This window comes from Agelaius tricolor, unplaced genomic scaffold, assembly GCF_023055355.1.
Source record: "Agelaius tricolor isolate 1412-34295 unplaced genomic scaffold, bAgeTri1.0.p SCAF_109, whole genome shotgun sequence".
Lineage (NCBI taxonomy): Eukaryota > Metazoa > Chordata > Aves > Passeriformes > Icteridae > Agelaius > Agelaius tricolor.
Genome location: NW_027269369.1, coordinates 47,804 through 61,934, shown reverse-complemented (window position 1 = coordinate 61,934; position 14,131 = coordinate 47,804). Strand labels below are relative to the sequence as shown.

General features: G+C 52.2%; 1 protein-coding gene across 1 annotated transcript in view; it reads right to left on the bottom strand.

Moving 5' to 3' along the window:
* KDM5C (lysine demethylase 5C) overlaps window positions 1-14,131 on the bottom strand; it is a 57,008-nt gene that overhangs the window by 38,992 nt on the left and 3,885 nt on the right. Inside the window, exons 4-10 of the mRNA XM_071419455.1 lie at window positions 12,524-12,646; window positions 10,670-10,840; window positions 10,447-10,581; window positions 10,227-10,350; window positions 7,068-7,240; window positions 3,667-3,825; window positions 1,946-2,065 (exon numbers count right to left, since the gene is read on the bottom strand). Coding sequence (XP_071275556.1) covers window positions 1,946-2,065; window positions 3,667-3,825; window positions 7,068-7,240; window positions 10,227-10,350; window positions 10,447-10,581; window positions 10,670-10,840; window positions 12,524-12,646 — 1,005 coding nt within the window. The remainder of the gene's footprint in view (window positions 1-1,945; window positions 2,066-3,666; window positions 3,826-7,067; window positions 7,241-10,226; window positions 10,351-10,446; window positions 10,582-10,669; window positions 10,841-12,523; window positions 12,647-14,131) is intronic.

Here is a 14,131-nt window from a genome sequence, read left to right as displayed (position 1 = left end):
GGGGTTTTGGGGGGCTTTTTGAAGGGATTTTGGGGCTGGTCACCAGGTCTCAGAACTCCTCCACCTCCTGATGCTCTGTGGGCCCCATCTGTGGGCAGGGGGCGTCAGGAGGGATTGGGGAAGGGATTTGGGGGGGCCAAGGGCCTTCAAGGGGTCCTGGATGATTTTAGGGGTGTCTGGGGGAGACCTGGAGGAGTTTTGGGGGGTATCCAGGCAGGTTTTGGGGGGCTCAGATTGAGGGGAACATTGAAGCAATCAGCCTTGAAGGCATCACCCATGTACCCAAAGGGAGAGGAGCTCAGGGGAGTCTGGGGGGCTCAGGAGAGTCTGTGGGCTTCTGGGGGGATCCAGGGATGTTTTTGGGGTCCAGGGGGGTTTTGGGGGGTTCCAGGCAGGTTTTGGGGTGCTCACATGCACGGGCACATTGGAGCAGTCAGCCTTGAAGGCATCACCCATGTCCCCTAAGGAAGAGGAGCCCAAGGGAGTCTGGGGGGCTCAGGGAACCTGGGAGGTTTTGGGGAGACCTGGGGAGGTTTGGGGGCATCCAGGCAGGTTTTGGGGGGTTCCAGGCAGGTTTTAGGAGCATCCAGGCAGGTTTTGGGGGGCTCAGATTGAGGGGAACATTGGAGCAGTCAGCCTTGAAGGCATCACCCATGTACCCAAAGGGAGGGGAGCTCAGGGGAGTCTGGGGGGCTCAGGAGAGCCTGGGAGGTTTTGGGGGGATCCAGGGGGTTTTGGGGGGATCCAGGGGGTTCTGGGGGTATCCAGGCGGGTTTTGGGGGGTATCCAGGCAGGTTTTGGGGGGCATCCAGGCAGGTTTTGGGGTGCTCACATGGACGGGCACACTGAACTAATCAGCCTTGAAGGCCTCACCCACCTCCCCAAAGGGAGGGGAGCCCAAGGGAGTCTGGGGGGCTCAGGGGAGCCTGGGGGGTTCTGGGGGGATCCAGGGGGGTTCTGGGGGGATCCAGGGGGGTTTTGGGGGGCATCCAGGCAGGTTTTGGGGTGCTCACATGCACGGGCACACTGAACTAATCAGCCTTGAAGGCCTCACCCATGTCCCCAAAGGGAGGGGAGCCCAAGGGAGTCTGGGGGCTCAGGAGAGTCTGGGGGATTTTGGGGGATCCAGGGCTGTTTTTGGGGTCCGGGGGGGTTTTGGGGGGATCCAGGCAGGTTTTGGGGGGCTCAGATTGAGGGGAACATTGGAGCAGTCGGCCTTGAAGGCATCACCCACCTCCCCAAAAGGAGAGGAGCTCAGGGGAGTCTGGGGAGCTCAGGAGATCCAGGGGGTTTTGGGGGGATCCAAGGGGTTCCGGGGGGGTCCAGGGGGTTCTGGGGGAATCCAGGCAGGTTTTGGGGGGTTCCAGACAGGTTTTGGGGGGTATCCAGGCAGGTTTTGGGGGGCTCACATGCACGGGCACACTGAACTAACCAGCCTTGAAGGCCTCACCCACCTCCCCAAAGGGAGGGGAGCTCAGGGGAGTCTGGGGGGCTCAGGAGAGTCTGGGAGGTTTTGGGGGGACCCAGGGATATTTTTGGGGTCCGGGGGAGTTTTGGGGGGATCCAGGCAGGTTTTGGGGGGCTCAGATTGAGGGGAACACTGAAGCAATCAGCCTTGAAGGCATCACCCATGTACCCAAAGGGAGAGGAGCCCAATGTAGTCTGGGGGGCTCAGGAGAGTCTGGGGGGTTTTGGGGGCATCCAGGGGGGTTCTGGGGAGATCCAGGCGGGTTTTGGGGGCATCCAGGCAGGTTTTGGGGTGCTCACATGGATGGGCATGTTGAAGTAGTCGGCCTTGAAGGCATCACCCACCTCCCCAAAAGGAGGGGAGCTCAGGGGACTCGGGGGGGCTCAGGAGATCCAGGGGATTTTGGGAGGTATCCAAGGGGTTCTGGGGGGTATCCAGGGGGTTTTGGGGGATCCAGGCAGGTTTTGGGGGGCTCACATGGACGGGCATGTTGAAGTAGTCGGCCTTGAAGGCGTCGGCCATCTCCCCAAAGCTCTGCAGCGTGTACTCCCGCGTGGCCTGCTCGAAACCAAACGCCTCCGGGGGCCGCTTGCACTCCTGGGGGACACCGGGGACCTCAGGGGGGCTTGGGGACACTGGGAGGGGTCACTGGGGACACTGGGAGAGGTCACTGGGGACACTGGGAGAGGTCAAAGGGCTTGGGGACACTGGGAGGGGTCACTGGGGACACTGGGAGGGGTCATTGGGGACACTGGGAGGGGTTAAAGGGCTTGGGGACACTGGGAGAGGTCACTGGGGACACTGGGAAGGGTCATTGGGGACACTGGGAGGGGTCATTGGGGACACTGGGAGAGGTCAAAGGGCTTGGGGACACTGGGAGAGGTCACTGGGGACACTGGGAGGGGTCAGGGGACACCAGGAGGGGTCACTGGGGACGTCAGGGGGCTTGGGGACACCAGGAAAGGGTCAGGGGACACTGGGAGGAGACATTGGGGACAGCTCCAGGTACTTGGGGACCCCCACAGAAAGCAGCTCAGGGGGTCCCTAACCCCACAGATCAGGGGGTCCCAACCCCACAAACAGACCTGGATGGGATTTGGGAGCCCCCATCCCTCAAATCAGACAGACCCAAAGCCTCCTGAAAGCCAGGACAGCACCCAAGGGGGGTCTGGTTCCAGTCCCACAGACCAGGGGGTCCCCAACCCCACAGCTCAGGGTGACCCTAACCCCACACATCAGGGTGACCCTAAACCCACAGATCAGGGGGTCCCTAAACCCACACATGAGTGTCCCCAGCCCCACAACCAGCCCCGGATGTGATCCGGGACCCCTCACCCCACACAATCACACCCAGATCCCCCCCCTCACAGCACAGGACACCACACAAATGGGTCTGGTCCCAACCCCACAGATCACGGGGTCCCAACCCCACAGATCACACCCAGATCCCCTCCCCTCACAGCACAGCACCCAATGGGAGCTGCTTCCCCGCCCCACCCGGGGTGTCCCCGGGGTGTCCCCGCGGTGTCCCCACGGTGTCCCCAGGATGTCCCCAGGGTGTCCCAGGGTGTCCCCAGGGTGTCCCCGCAGTGTCCCCAGGGTGTCCCCGCGGTGTCCCCGGGATGTCCCAAGGGTGTCCCCGCAGTGTCCCCAGGGTGTCCCCGGGATGTCCCCGCGGTGTCCCCAGGGTGTCCCCAGGGTGTCCCCAGGGTGTCCCCGCGGTGTCCCCAGGGTGTCCCCACGGTGTCCCCAGGGTGTCCCAGGGTGTCCCCAGGGTGTCCCAGAGTGTCCCCAGGGTGTCCCAGGCTGTCCCAGGGTGTCCCCGCGGTGTCCCCAGGCTGTCCCCGCGGTGTCCCCGGGATGTCCCCGCGGTGTCCCCAGGGTGTCCCCAGGGTGTCCCCGCAGTGTCCCCAGGGTGTCCCCAGGGTGTCCCAGGATGTCCCCGGGATGTCCCCGCGGTGTCCCCAGGGTGTCCCCAGGGTGTCCCCAGGGTGTCCCCGGGGTGTCCCCAGGGTGTCCCCGGGATGTCCCCGCGGTGTCCCCAGGGTGTCCCCGCGGTGTCCCCAGGGTGTCCCCGGGGTGTCCCCAGGGTGTCCCCGCGGTGCCCCAGGGTATCCCCGGGGTGTCCCCGGGGTGTCCCCGGGTGTCCCCAGGGTGTCCCAGGATGTCCCCGCGGTGTCCCCAGGGTGTCCCCTCACCGCCATGACGCATTTGGGGCAGCGCCAGATGCCCTTGGGGATCTCGGGCAGGGGTGGCAGCAGGCAGAAGATGTGGTAGTTGTCATCGCAGCCGTCACACAGCAGCAGCTTGTCGTCCTCGTCACCGCGCGAGCAGATGCGGCACACGTAGGAATCCACCTGGAAAAGGCCGGGAAAAGGGGATTTGGGGCTTTTGGGATGGAATTTTTGACCTAATTAAACCCCAAATAAATTGGGTTTTATTTATGGGGGTATTTTAGGTTATGTGGTGGTGGTGGGCAGGGGTGTGGTGTTGGTTTGGGGCTGTTTTGGGGGTATTTAAATTCAAATTTTTAATTTTTATTTTGGGGGAGTTGAGGGTAGAAATAGGTCAGGGGAAAATTAAATTGAACTAAAGTTGAATGGAATTAAAATTGAATGGAATTAAAATTGAATCAAATTAAAATTGAATCGAATTAAAATTGAATCAAATTAAAATTGAATCAAATTGAAATTGAATCGAATTAAAATCGAATGGAATTAAAATTGAATGGAATTAAAGTTGAATGGAATTAAAATTGAATTGATTTAAAGTTGAATGGAATTAAAATTGAATGGAATTAAAACTGAATTGAGTTAAAATTGAATTGAATTAAAATTGAATGGAATTAAAATTGAATCGAATTGAAATTGAATCGAATTGAAATTGAATCGAATTAAAATTGAATCGAATTAAAATTTAATCGAATTGAAATTGAATGGAATTAAAATTGAATGGAATTAAAATTGAATGGAATTAAAATTGAACGGAATTAAAATTGGATGGAATTGAAATTTAGAATTTCAACTGGGAGAGGGTCCGCTAAAAAAACAGCCCTAAAAACTGAAAAAAACCCCAAAAAAACCCCAAAAAATCCCAAAAAACCCCCAAAAAACCCAAAAAAACCCCAAAAAACCCCAGAAAAAAACCCCAAAAAACCCAAAACCAACACCCCTAAACCTGGGGGGGGATTTGGGGGTTTTGGTTTGGAATTTTTAATCTATTTCAAGCCAAAATAAAGTGGGGTTTAGTTTTGGGGGTATTTTAGGTTATTTGGTGGGGGTGTTGTGTTGTTTTGGGGGTATTTAAATTCAAATTTTAATTGGGGGAGTTAAGGGAGATGGGGTAGAAATAGGTCAAGGGAAAATTGAGTGGAATTAAAATTGAATTAAAATTGAATCGAATTGAAATTGAATGGAATTGAAATTTAGAATTTCAACTGGGAGAGGCTCCGCTAAAAAACAACCCTAAAAACTGGAATTAAAATTGAATGCAATTAAAATTGCACTGAATTAAAATTGAATGGAATTAAAATTGAATGGAATTGAAATTTAGAATTTCAACTGGGAGAGGGTCCGCTAAAAAAACAGCCCTAAAAACTGAAAAAAAACCAAAAAAACCCCCCAAAAAATCCCAAAAAAACCCCAAAAAACCCAAAAAACCCCCCCAAAAAAAACCCAAAAAACAAAAAAAAAAAACCAAAAAAAAATCCCCCAAAAAAACCCCAAAAAAGCCCCCCAAAAAACCCCAAAAAAATCCCCCCAAAAAAAAAACCCAAAAAAAAACCCCAAAAAAACCAAAACCAACACCCCTAAACCTGGGGGGGATTTGGGGGTTTTGGTTTGGAATTTTTAATCTATTTCAAGCCAAAATAAAGTGGGGTTTAGTTTTGGGGGTATTTTATGTTATTTGGTGGGGGTGTTGTGTTGTTTTGGGGGTATTTAAATTCAAATTTTAATTGGGGGAGTTAAGGGAGATGGGGTAGGAATAGGTCAAGGGAAAATTGAATTGAACTAAAGTTGAATGGAATTAAAGTTGAATTGAATTGAAATTGAATCGAATTAAAATTGAATCAAATTAAAATTGAAGTAAAATTGAATCGAATTGAAATTGAATTGAACTGAAATTTAGAATTTCAACTGGGAGAGGCTCTGCTAAAAACCCCCCAAAAAACTGAAAAAAAAACCCCAAAAAACCCCCAAAAAAACCCCAACCCCAAAAAAACCCCAAAAAAACCCCAAAAAAAACCCAAAAAACCCCAAAAAACAAAACAAAGCAAAAAAAAAAAAAAAACCATAAAAACCCCCAAAAAACCAAAAAAACAAAACAAAAAAAAACCCTAAAAAACCCCTAAAAAACACCAAAAAATGCAAACCCCCCCCCCAAAAAAACCAAAAAAACCCAAAAAAACCCCAAAAAAAACGACTAAAAAACCCCCAAAAAATGCAAAAAAAACCCCCAAAAATGCAAATAAAACCCCAAAAAAACCCCAAAAAAACCCCCAAAAAAACCCCAACCCCCCCCCCCAACAAAACCCCAATAAAAGCCCAACCCCAAGCCCCCTAACCCTGTGGAGATTTGGGGTTCCCCACCCTGGTGACCCCCACTCACGAACTGGCTGCTGCTGTGGCTGCGGGCGCAGCCTCATCGTCATCTTGGTGAACCCAAAAAACAAAACGCCCCCCCAAAAAACCCAAACCAAAAAAAAAACCCCAAAAAAACCTTCAAAAAACCTCCCAAAAAAAAAAACCCCAAAAACACAACTAAAAAAACCCCAAAAAAATGAAAAAAAAAAAACCAAAAAACCCCCAAAAAAACCCAAAAAAAACCCCCAAAAAAACCCAAAAAACCCAAAAAACCCCCAAAAAAACGACTAAAAAACCCCAAAAAATGCAAAAAAAACCCCCAAAAACCCAAAAAAAAACCCCAAAAAAACCCCCCAAAAAAAAACCCAAAAAAAACCAAAAAACCCCAAAAAAAACGACTAAAAAACCCCCAAAAAATGCAAAAAAAAACCTCAAAAAAAACCCAAAAAAACCCCCAAAAAACCCCCCAAAAAAAACCCAAAAAAACCAAAAAACCCCCAAAAAACGACTAAAAAACCCCAAAAAATGCAAAAAAAAACCCCAAAAATGCAAAAAAAACCCCAAAAAAACCAAAAAAAAAAACCCCCAAAAAATCCAAAAAAAAACCCAAAAAACCACAGAAAAAACCTCCAAAAAACAAACGCCCCCCCAAAAAACCCAAACAAAAAAAACCCCAAAAAACCTTCAAAAAACCTCCCAAAAAAAACCCCAAAAAAACGACTAAAAAACCCCCCAAAAATGAAAAAAAAAAACCAAAAAAACCCCAAAAAAAACCCAAAAAAACCCCCCAAAAAAAACCCCAAAAAAAACCAAAAAACCCCCAAAAAAACGACTAAAAAAGCCAAAAAAATGAAAAAAAAAAACCCCAAAATGCAAAAAAAACCCCAAAAAAACCCAAAAAAACCCCCAAAAAAACCCCAAACCCCCCCCCCCAACAAAACCCCAATAAAAGCCCACCCCAAGCCCCCTAACCCTGTGGAGATTTGGGGTTCCCCACCCCGGTGACCCCCACTCACGAACTGGCTGCTGCTGTGGCTGCGGCGCAGCCTCATCGTCATCTTGGTGCAGGGCTCGGGGCTGTGGCGCAGCTCCTCCCGAGCCCCCCCTGGGGATATTGGGGACCCCCGGGGCTCCCCCGGAGGCTCCTCCTTCACCACCACCGTGGGGGGACACTCGGGGCCGTCCTTGTCTGCAGGGAGGGGGAATGGGGTTATTGGGGGGGTTGGGGAGTACTGGGGGGTTTGGGGGTGATGGGGGATTGGGGGGTGATGGGGGAATTGGGGGGTGCTGGGGGGTTTGGGGGTAGCAGGGGAATTGGGGGTGATGGGGGATTGGGGGTACTGGGGGAATTGGGGGGTACTGGGGAGTTTGGGGGTAGCTGGGTAATTGGGGGGTAGCAGAACAATTGGGGGGTATTGGGAGATTGGGGGGTACTGAGGGGTTTGGGGGTAGCAGGGAAATTGGGGGGTGATGGGGGATTGGGGGGTGCTGGGAGATTGGGGGTACTGGGAGGTTTGGGGGTAGCTGGGTAATTGGGGGGTAGCAGAACAATTGGGGGGTACTGAACTATTGGGGGGTGCTGAACCATTGGGGGGGGTCACTGAACCTTTGGGGGGGTCACTGAGCAATTGGGAGGGGGGTCCAGAACCACAGAGGGGGTTCTGAACCATTGGGGGGCTCTGAACCACTGAGAAAGGGTCCTGAAAATGGGAGGGGGAGTCAAAAGAATGGGAAGGGGCAAAAGGACTGGAAGGAAAAAGGGTCCCTAAAGAACTGGGGGGAATAGGGATCCCTAAAAAACTGGGGGAAAAGGGGTTCCTAAAGAACTGGGGGGAAAAGGGGTCCCTAAAGAACTGAGGTGAAAAGGGGTCCCTAAAGACTGGAAGGAAAATGAGCCCCTAAAGAGTGAGGGAAAAAGGGGTTCCTAAAGACTGGGGGGTGTCTGTCCCACAACAGAGAAGTCTGTCCATAAGAAACTGGGGAGAGACTTTAGGGGTTCCTAAAGAACTGAGAAGGAGACACCCCATAAAAACATGGGGCTGTGTGAAGCCATCCCAAAAAAATGAGCAGAGGTACCCAGAATTTCATTGGGTCTCATTTGACCCAAATGAGAGAGGGGAGAGGAAGGAAAGAACCCAAAAGAATTTGGGCAACACCCCAAACAAACGGTGGGCAAAGAGGCTCCCACAATGAACTATGGGGGTACACCAGAATTTAAAACCAAAAACCCCAAAAACCCACAGAGGCTCCCAGAAAGATTTAAGAGGTGCCAACAACCCCTGCACCCCAACATGAGGAGGGGGGTTAGGGTTAGAGAGGCTTAGAGAGGCTCCCACAAGAACTATGGGGGTACACCAGAATAAAAAATCAAAATCCCCAAAACCCACAGAGGCTCCCAGAAAGATTTAAGAGGTCCCAACAAAAGGGTCCCTAAGGAACTGGAAGGAAAATGAGCCCCTAAAGAGTGAGGGAAAAAGGGGTCCCTAAAGAACTGGAAGGAAAAGGGGTCCCTAAAGAACTGGAAGGAAAATGGGTTCCTAAAGAGTGAGGGGAAAAAGGGATCCCTAAAGAAATGGGGGAAAAGGGGTCCCTAAAGAAATGGGGGAAAATGGATCCCTAAATAACTGGGGGAAAAGGGGTCCTTAAAGAAATGGGGGAAAAGGGGTCCCTAAAGACTGGAAGGAAAAGGGGTCCCTAAAGAACTGAGGGGAACCCTGCACCCCAAGATGAGGAGGGGGTTAGGGTTAGAGAGGCTCCCACAGTGAACTATGGGGGTACACCAGAATTTAAAACCAAAATCCCCTAAAACCCACAGAGGCTCCCAGAAAGATTTAAGAGGTGCCAACAACCCCTGCACCCCAAGATGAGGAAGGGGGGTTAGGGTTAGAGAGGCTCCCACAATGAACTATGGGGGTACACCAGAATTTAAAACCAAAATCCCCAAAACCCACAGAGGCTCCCAGAAAGATTTAAGAGGTCCCAACAAAAGGGGTCCCTAAGGAACTGGAAGGAAAATGAGCCCCTAAAGAGTGAGGGAAAAAGGGGTCCCTAAAGACTGGGAGGAAAAGGGGTCCCTAAAGAACTGGAAGGAAAATGGGTTCCTAAAGAGTGAGGGGAAAAAGGGATCCCTAAAGAAATGGGAGAAAAGGGATCCCTAAATAACTGGGGGGAAAAGGGGTCCTTAAAGAAATGGGGGAAAAGGGGTCCCTAAAGAAATGGGGGAAAAGGGGTCCCTAAAGAAATGGGGGGAAAAAGGGGTCCTTAAAGAAATGGGGGAAAAGGGGTCCCTAAAGACTGGAAGGAAAAGGGGTCCCTAAAGAACTGAGGGGAACCCTGCACCCCAAGATGAGGAGGGGGGTTAGGGTTAGAGAGGCTCCCACAATGAACTATGGGGGTACACCAGAATTTAAAACCAAAAACCCACAGAGGCTCCCAGAAAGATTTAAGAGGTGCCAACAACCCCTGCACCCCAAGATGAGGAGGGGGGTTAGGGTTAGAGAGGCTCCCACAGTGAACTATGGGGGTACACCAGAATTTAAAACCAAAATCCCCAAAACCCACAGAGGCTCCCAGAAAGATTTAAGAGGTGCCAACAACCCCTGCACCCCAACATGAGGAGGGGGGTTAGGGTTAGAGAGGCTCCCACAATGAACTATGGGGGTACACCAGAATTTAAAACCAAAATCCCCAAAACCCACAGAGGCTCCCAGAAAGATTTAAGAGGTCCCAACAAAAGGGGTCCCTAAGGAACTGGAAGGAAAATGAGCCCCTAAAGAGTGAGGGAAAAAGGGGTCCCTAAAGAACTGGAAGGAAAAGGGGTCCCTAAAGAACTGGAAGGAAAATGGGTTCCTAAAGAGTGAGGGGAAAAAGGGATCCCTAAAGAACTGGGGGAAAAGGGGTCCCTAAAGAAATGGGGGAAAATGGATCCCTAAATAACTGGGGGAAAAGGGGTCCTTAAAGAAATGGGGGAAAAGGGGTCCCTAAAGAACTGAGGGGAACCCTGCACCCCAAGATGAGGAGGGGGGTTAGGGTTAGAGAGGCTCCCACAATGAACTATGGGGGTACACCAGAATTTAAAACCAAAAACCCCAAAAACCCACAGAGGCTCCCAGAAAGATTTAAGAGGTCCCAACAACCCCTGCACCCCAAGATCAGGAGGGGGGGTCCCCCAATACCTTTCTTCCTCATGGTCTTATCCTTGGCCACCAGCCCCAACCCCAACATTTTGGGCCCGGCCCCATAAATCTGCAGCTTCTTCAGCTCGGGGTTCTTCTCGATGTCCTCCTCGGTGGGCTCGGGCTGTGGGACAGCGGCGTCAGGGGGGGATTTGGGGATCCCAAAATGGAGATTTAGGGGTGCCAAAGGGGGGGTTCAGGAGGCTTTAGGGGTGCCCACCTCCTGCTGCAGGCGCTTGGCACGCCGGCCGTAGCTGTTGAACTTGGAGGGCTGCACGGACTGGCGCAGGGGGATGCTGTGGGGTTTGTACTCCCTGTCCTTCTCCTCGCTCTCGAATGGCCGCGCGTGGCACTGCTGGAGGGACAGGATGAGGGGACACCTCAGCGTGGTTTGGGGTGCCCCCCAAAGCTTTCTTGCCCCCCAAAAACAGCCCAGCACTCACCACCAGGTTGGCCCCAGACTGGTACATCTCGTAGGGGTAGATGATGCGCTCGTAGTGCGCCCGCAGCAAGGAGCCGATGTTCTTGCCCGAGGGGTACGAGAGGCGCTGGGCAACCCGCGCCCACCGGCGATCCTTGCAGATGGCCTCGTAGCCACCCTCCTCCATCACCACCTGGGAGGGGACAGAGTGCTCAGGGACAGCCCAGGGACACACAGGGACAGCCAGGGACAGCCCAGAGTGACCCAGGGACAGCCGGGGACAGCCGGGGACAGCCCAGGGACAGCCGGGGACGGCCACAGCCACCCACAGCCACCATCGGTCCTTGCAGATGGCCTCAGAGCCACCCTTCTCCAGAGCCACCCATGAGGGGACACAGTGCTCAGGGACAGCCCAGGGACACACAGGGACAGCCAGAGCCACCCAGGGACACCCCAGAGCCACCCAGGGACAGCCGGGGACAGCCCAGAGTGACCCAGGGACAGCCAGGGACAGCCACAGCCACTATGGGTCCTTGCAGGTGGCCTCACAGCCACCCTCCTCCATCACCACCTGGGAGGGGACACAGTGCTCAGGGACAGCCCAGGGACACCCATGGCCACCCAGGGCCACCTGAGAGCCACCTGTGCCCATGGGTGACACTTGTGCCTCCTCTCCTCCATCACCAGCACTGAGAACCCCAGAACTGGGCACAGCACCCCATAAATGGGGACAGCACCCCCATAAATGGGGACAGCACCCCATAAATGGGGACCCCATAAATGGGGACAGCACCTCCTGAATGGGGGCAGCACCCCCTGGATGGGCACAGCACCCCATAAATGGGGACAGCACCCCCTGAATGGGGACAGCACCCCATAAATGGGGACAGCACCCCCTGAATGGGGACAGCACCCCCTGGATGGGCACAGCACCCCATAAATGGGGACAGCACCCCCTGAGTGGGGACAGCACCCCATAAATGGGGACAATGAACTCCTCTAAAACCAAATATTTGCCCCCCAGAGCAATAATTAATTAATTCTCTGATTAGAAAATGCTCCCCCAGAAACAACAATTACCCCCCCAAAATAGAAAGGTTCTCCCACACAATTAATCCCCACATAGAGAAATGTCTTCCAAAAGAGCAAAATCCTCCCCAACATGCAATTAAACTCCTAAATGGGAAAATGAAATTAAATTCCTAAATGGGAAAATGAAAATTAAATTCCTAAATGGGAAAATACCCTCAAGGAGGGCAATTAACCCCCCCTAAATGAGAAATTGCCTCCATGGGGCTAATTAACACCCCAATAAAAAATAAACCCCCAGAGGAACAATGACACCCCAAATTTTGGGGGAATTCCCCCCCAAAACAGGAAAATACCCCCCCCCACCACCACCCAGGACCTTCATCATCCTCACCCCCAGGGAGGGCTGGGGGTCCCCATTTTTGCCCCCCCAAATCACAAGACACCCCTAAATTTGGGGGAATTAATCCCCAAAATAGGAAAATACCCCCCCAGGACTATTGGGGGGGCACCTTCATCATCCTCACCCCCAGGGAGGGTTGGGGGTCCCCATTTTCCCCCTCCATATCAGAAAACACCCCTAATTTTGGGGTAATTAACCCCAAAATAGGAAAATACCCCCCAGGACTATTGGGGGGGCACCTTCATCATCCTCACCCCCAGGAAGGGCTGGGGGTCCTCATTTTTCCCCCCCCCCCCATATCACAAGACACCCCAAATTTTGGGGGAATTAACCCCAAAACAGGAAAATACCCCCCAGGACTATTGGGTGAGCACTTTCCCCACCCTCAGCCCCAGGTGTCACCCTCAGGGGGGATCTGGGGGTCCCCATTGTGCCCCCCCTCACCTTGCTGAGGCTGTAGAGGTCGAGGATTCGCCGCTCCACGTTGGGAATTTTGAGGGAGGAGCCCTGGATCTCCCAAAATTTGGCGATCTGGTCCAGGTAGTTCAGCTTCACCCGTGTCTGAGCCTGTGGGGGACAAAGATGTGGGTGAGAGCTGTGCACACCCCAAAATCAGCACCCAAATCAGCACCCAAATCAGCCCCAAAATCAGCCAAATCAGCCCCAAAATCAGCCCCAAATCAGCCTCAAAATCAGCCAAATCAGTCTCAAAATCAGCCCCAAAATCAGCCCCTAAATCAGCGAAATCAGCCGCAAAATCAGCTGCAAAATCAGCCTCAAAATCAGCCAAATCAGCCCCAAAATCAGCCCCAAAATCAGCCCCCAAATCAGCCAAATCAGCCCCAAAAGCAGCCAAATCAGCCCAAAATCAGCCCCAAAATCAGCCAAATCAGCCCCCAAATCAGCCCAAAATCAGCCCCAAAATCAGCCCCAAAAGCAGCCAAATCAGCCCCCAAATCAGCCCCCAAATCAGCCCCAAAATCAGCCCCCAAATCAGCCCCCAAATCAGCCCCAAAATCAGCCACAAAATCAGCCAAATCAGCCGCCAAATCAGCCTCCAAATCCACTAAATCAGCCCCAAAATCAGCCACAAAATCAGCCAAATCAGTCCCAAATCAGCCCCCAAAATCGGCCAATCAGCCCCAAAATCAGCCCCCAAATCAGCCCCAAAATCAACCAAATCAGCCGCAAAATCAGCCCCAAAATCAGCCCCCAAATCAGCCCCCAAATCAGCCCCAAAATCAGCCCCAAAATCAGCCCCCAAATCAGCCCCAAAATCAGCCAAATCAGCCCCAAAATCGGCCCCAAATCAGCCCCAACTCGGCCCCAAATCAGCCCCAAAATCAGCCCCCAAATCACCCCCAAAATCAGCCCCCAAATCAGCCCCAAAATCAGCCCCAAAATCAGCCCCAAAATCAGCCAAATCTGGCCCGTAATCAGCCCCAAAATCAGCCCCCAAATCAGCCCCAAACTAGCCCCCAAAATCAGCCAAATCAGCCCAAAATCAGCCAAATCAGCCGCAAAATCAGCCCCAAAATCAGCCCCAAAAGCAGCCCAAATCAGCCCCAAAATCAGCCCCCAAATCAGCCCCCAAATCAGCCCCCAAATCAGCCCCAAAATCAGCCAAATCAGCCCTAAAATCAGCCCCAAAATCAGCCCCCAAATCAGCCCTAAAATCAGCCCTAAAATCAGCCCCAAAATCAGCCAAATCAGCCCCAAAATCAGCCCCAAAATCAGCCCCCAAATCAGCCCCAAAATCAGCCTCAAAATCAGCCTCAAAATCAGCCTCAAAATCACCCAAATCAGCCCCAAATCAGCCAAATCAGCCCCAAAATCAGCCCCAAAATCATCCCCAAAATCAGCCAAATCATCCCCAAAATCAGCCGCCAAATCAGGCCCAAAATCAGGCCCAAAATCAGGCCCAAAATCGGCCCCAAAATCAGCCAAATCATCCCCCAAAATCAGCCCCCAAATCAGCCTCAAAATCAGGCCCAAAATCAGCCCCCAAATCAGCCCCCAAATCAGCCCCAAAATCAGCCCCAAAATCAGCCT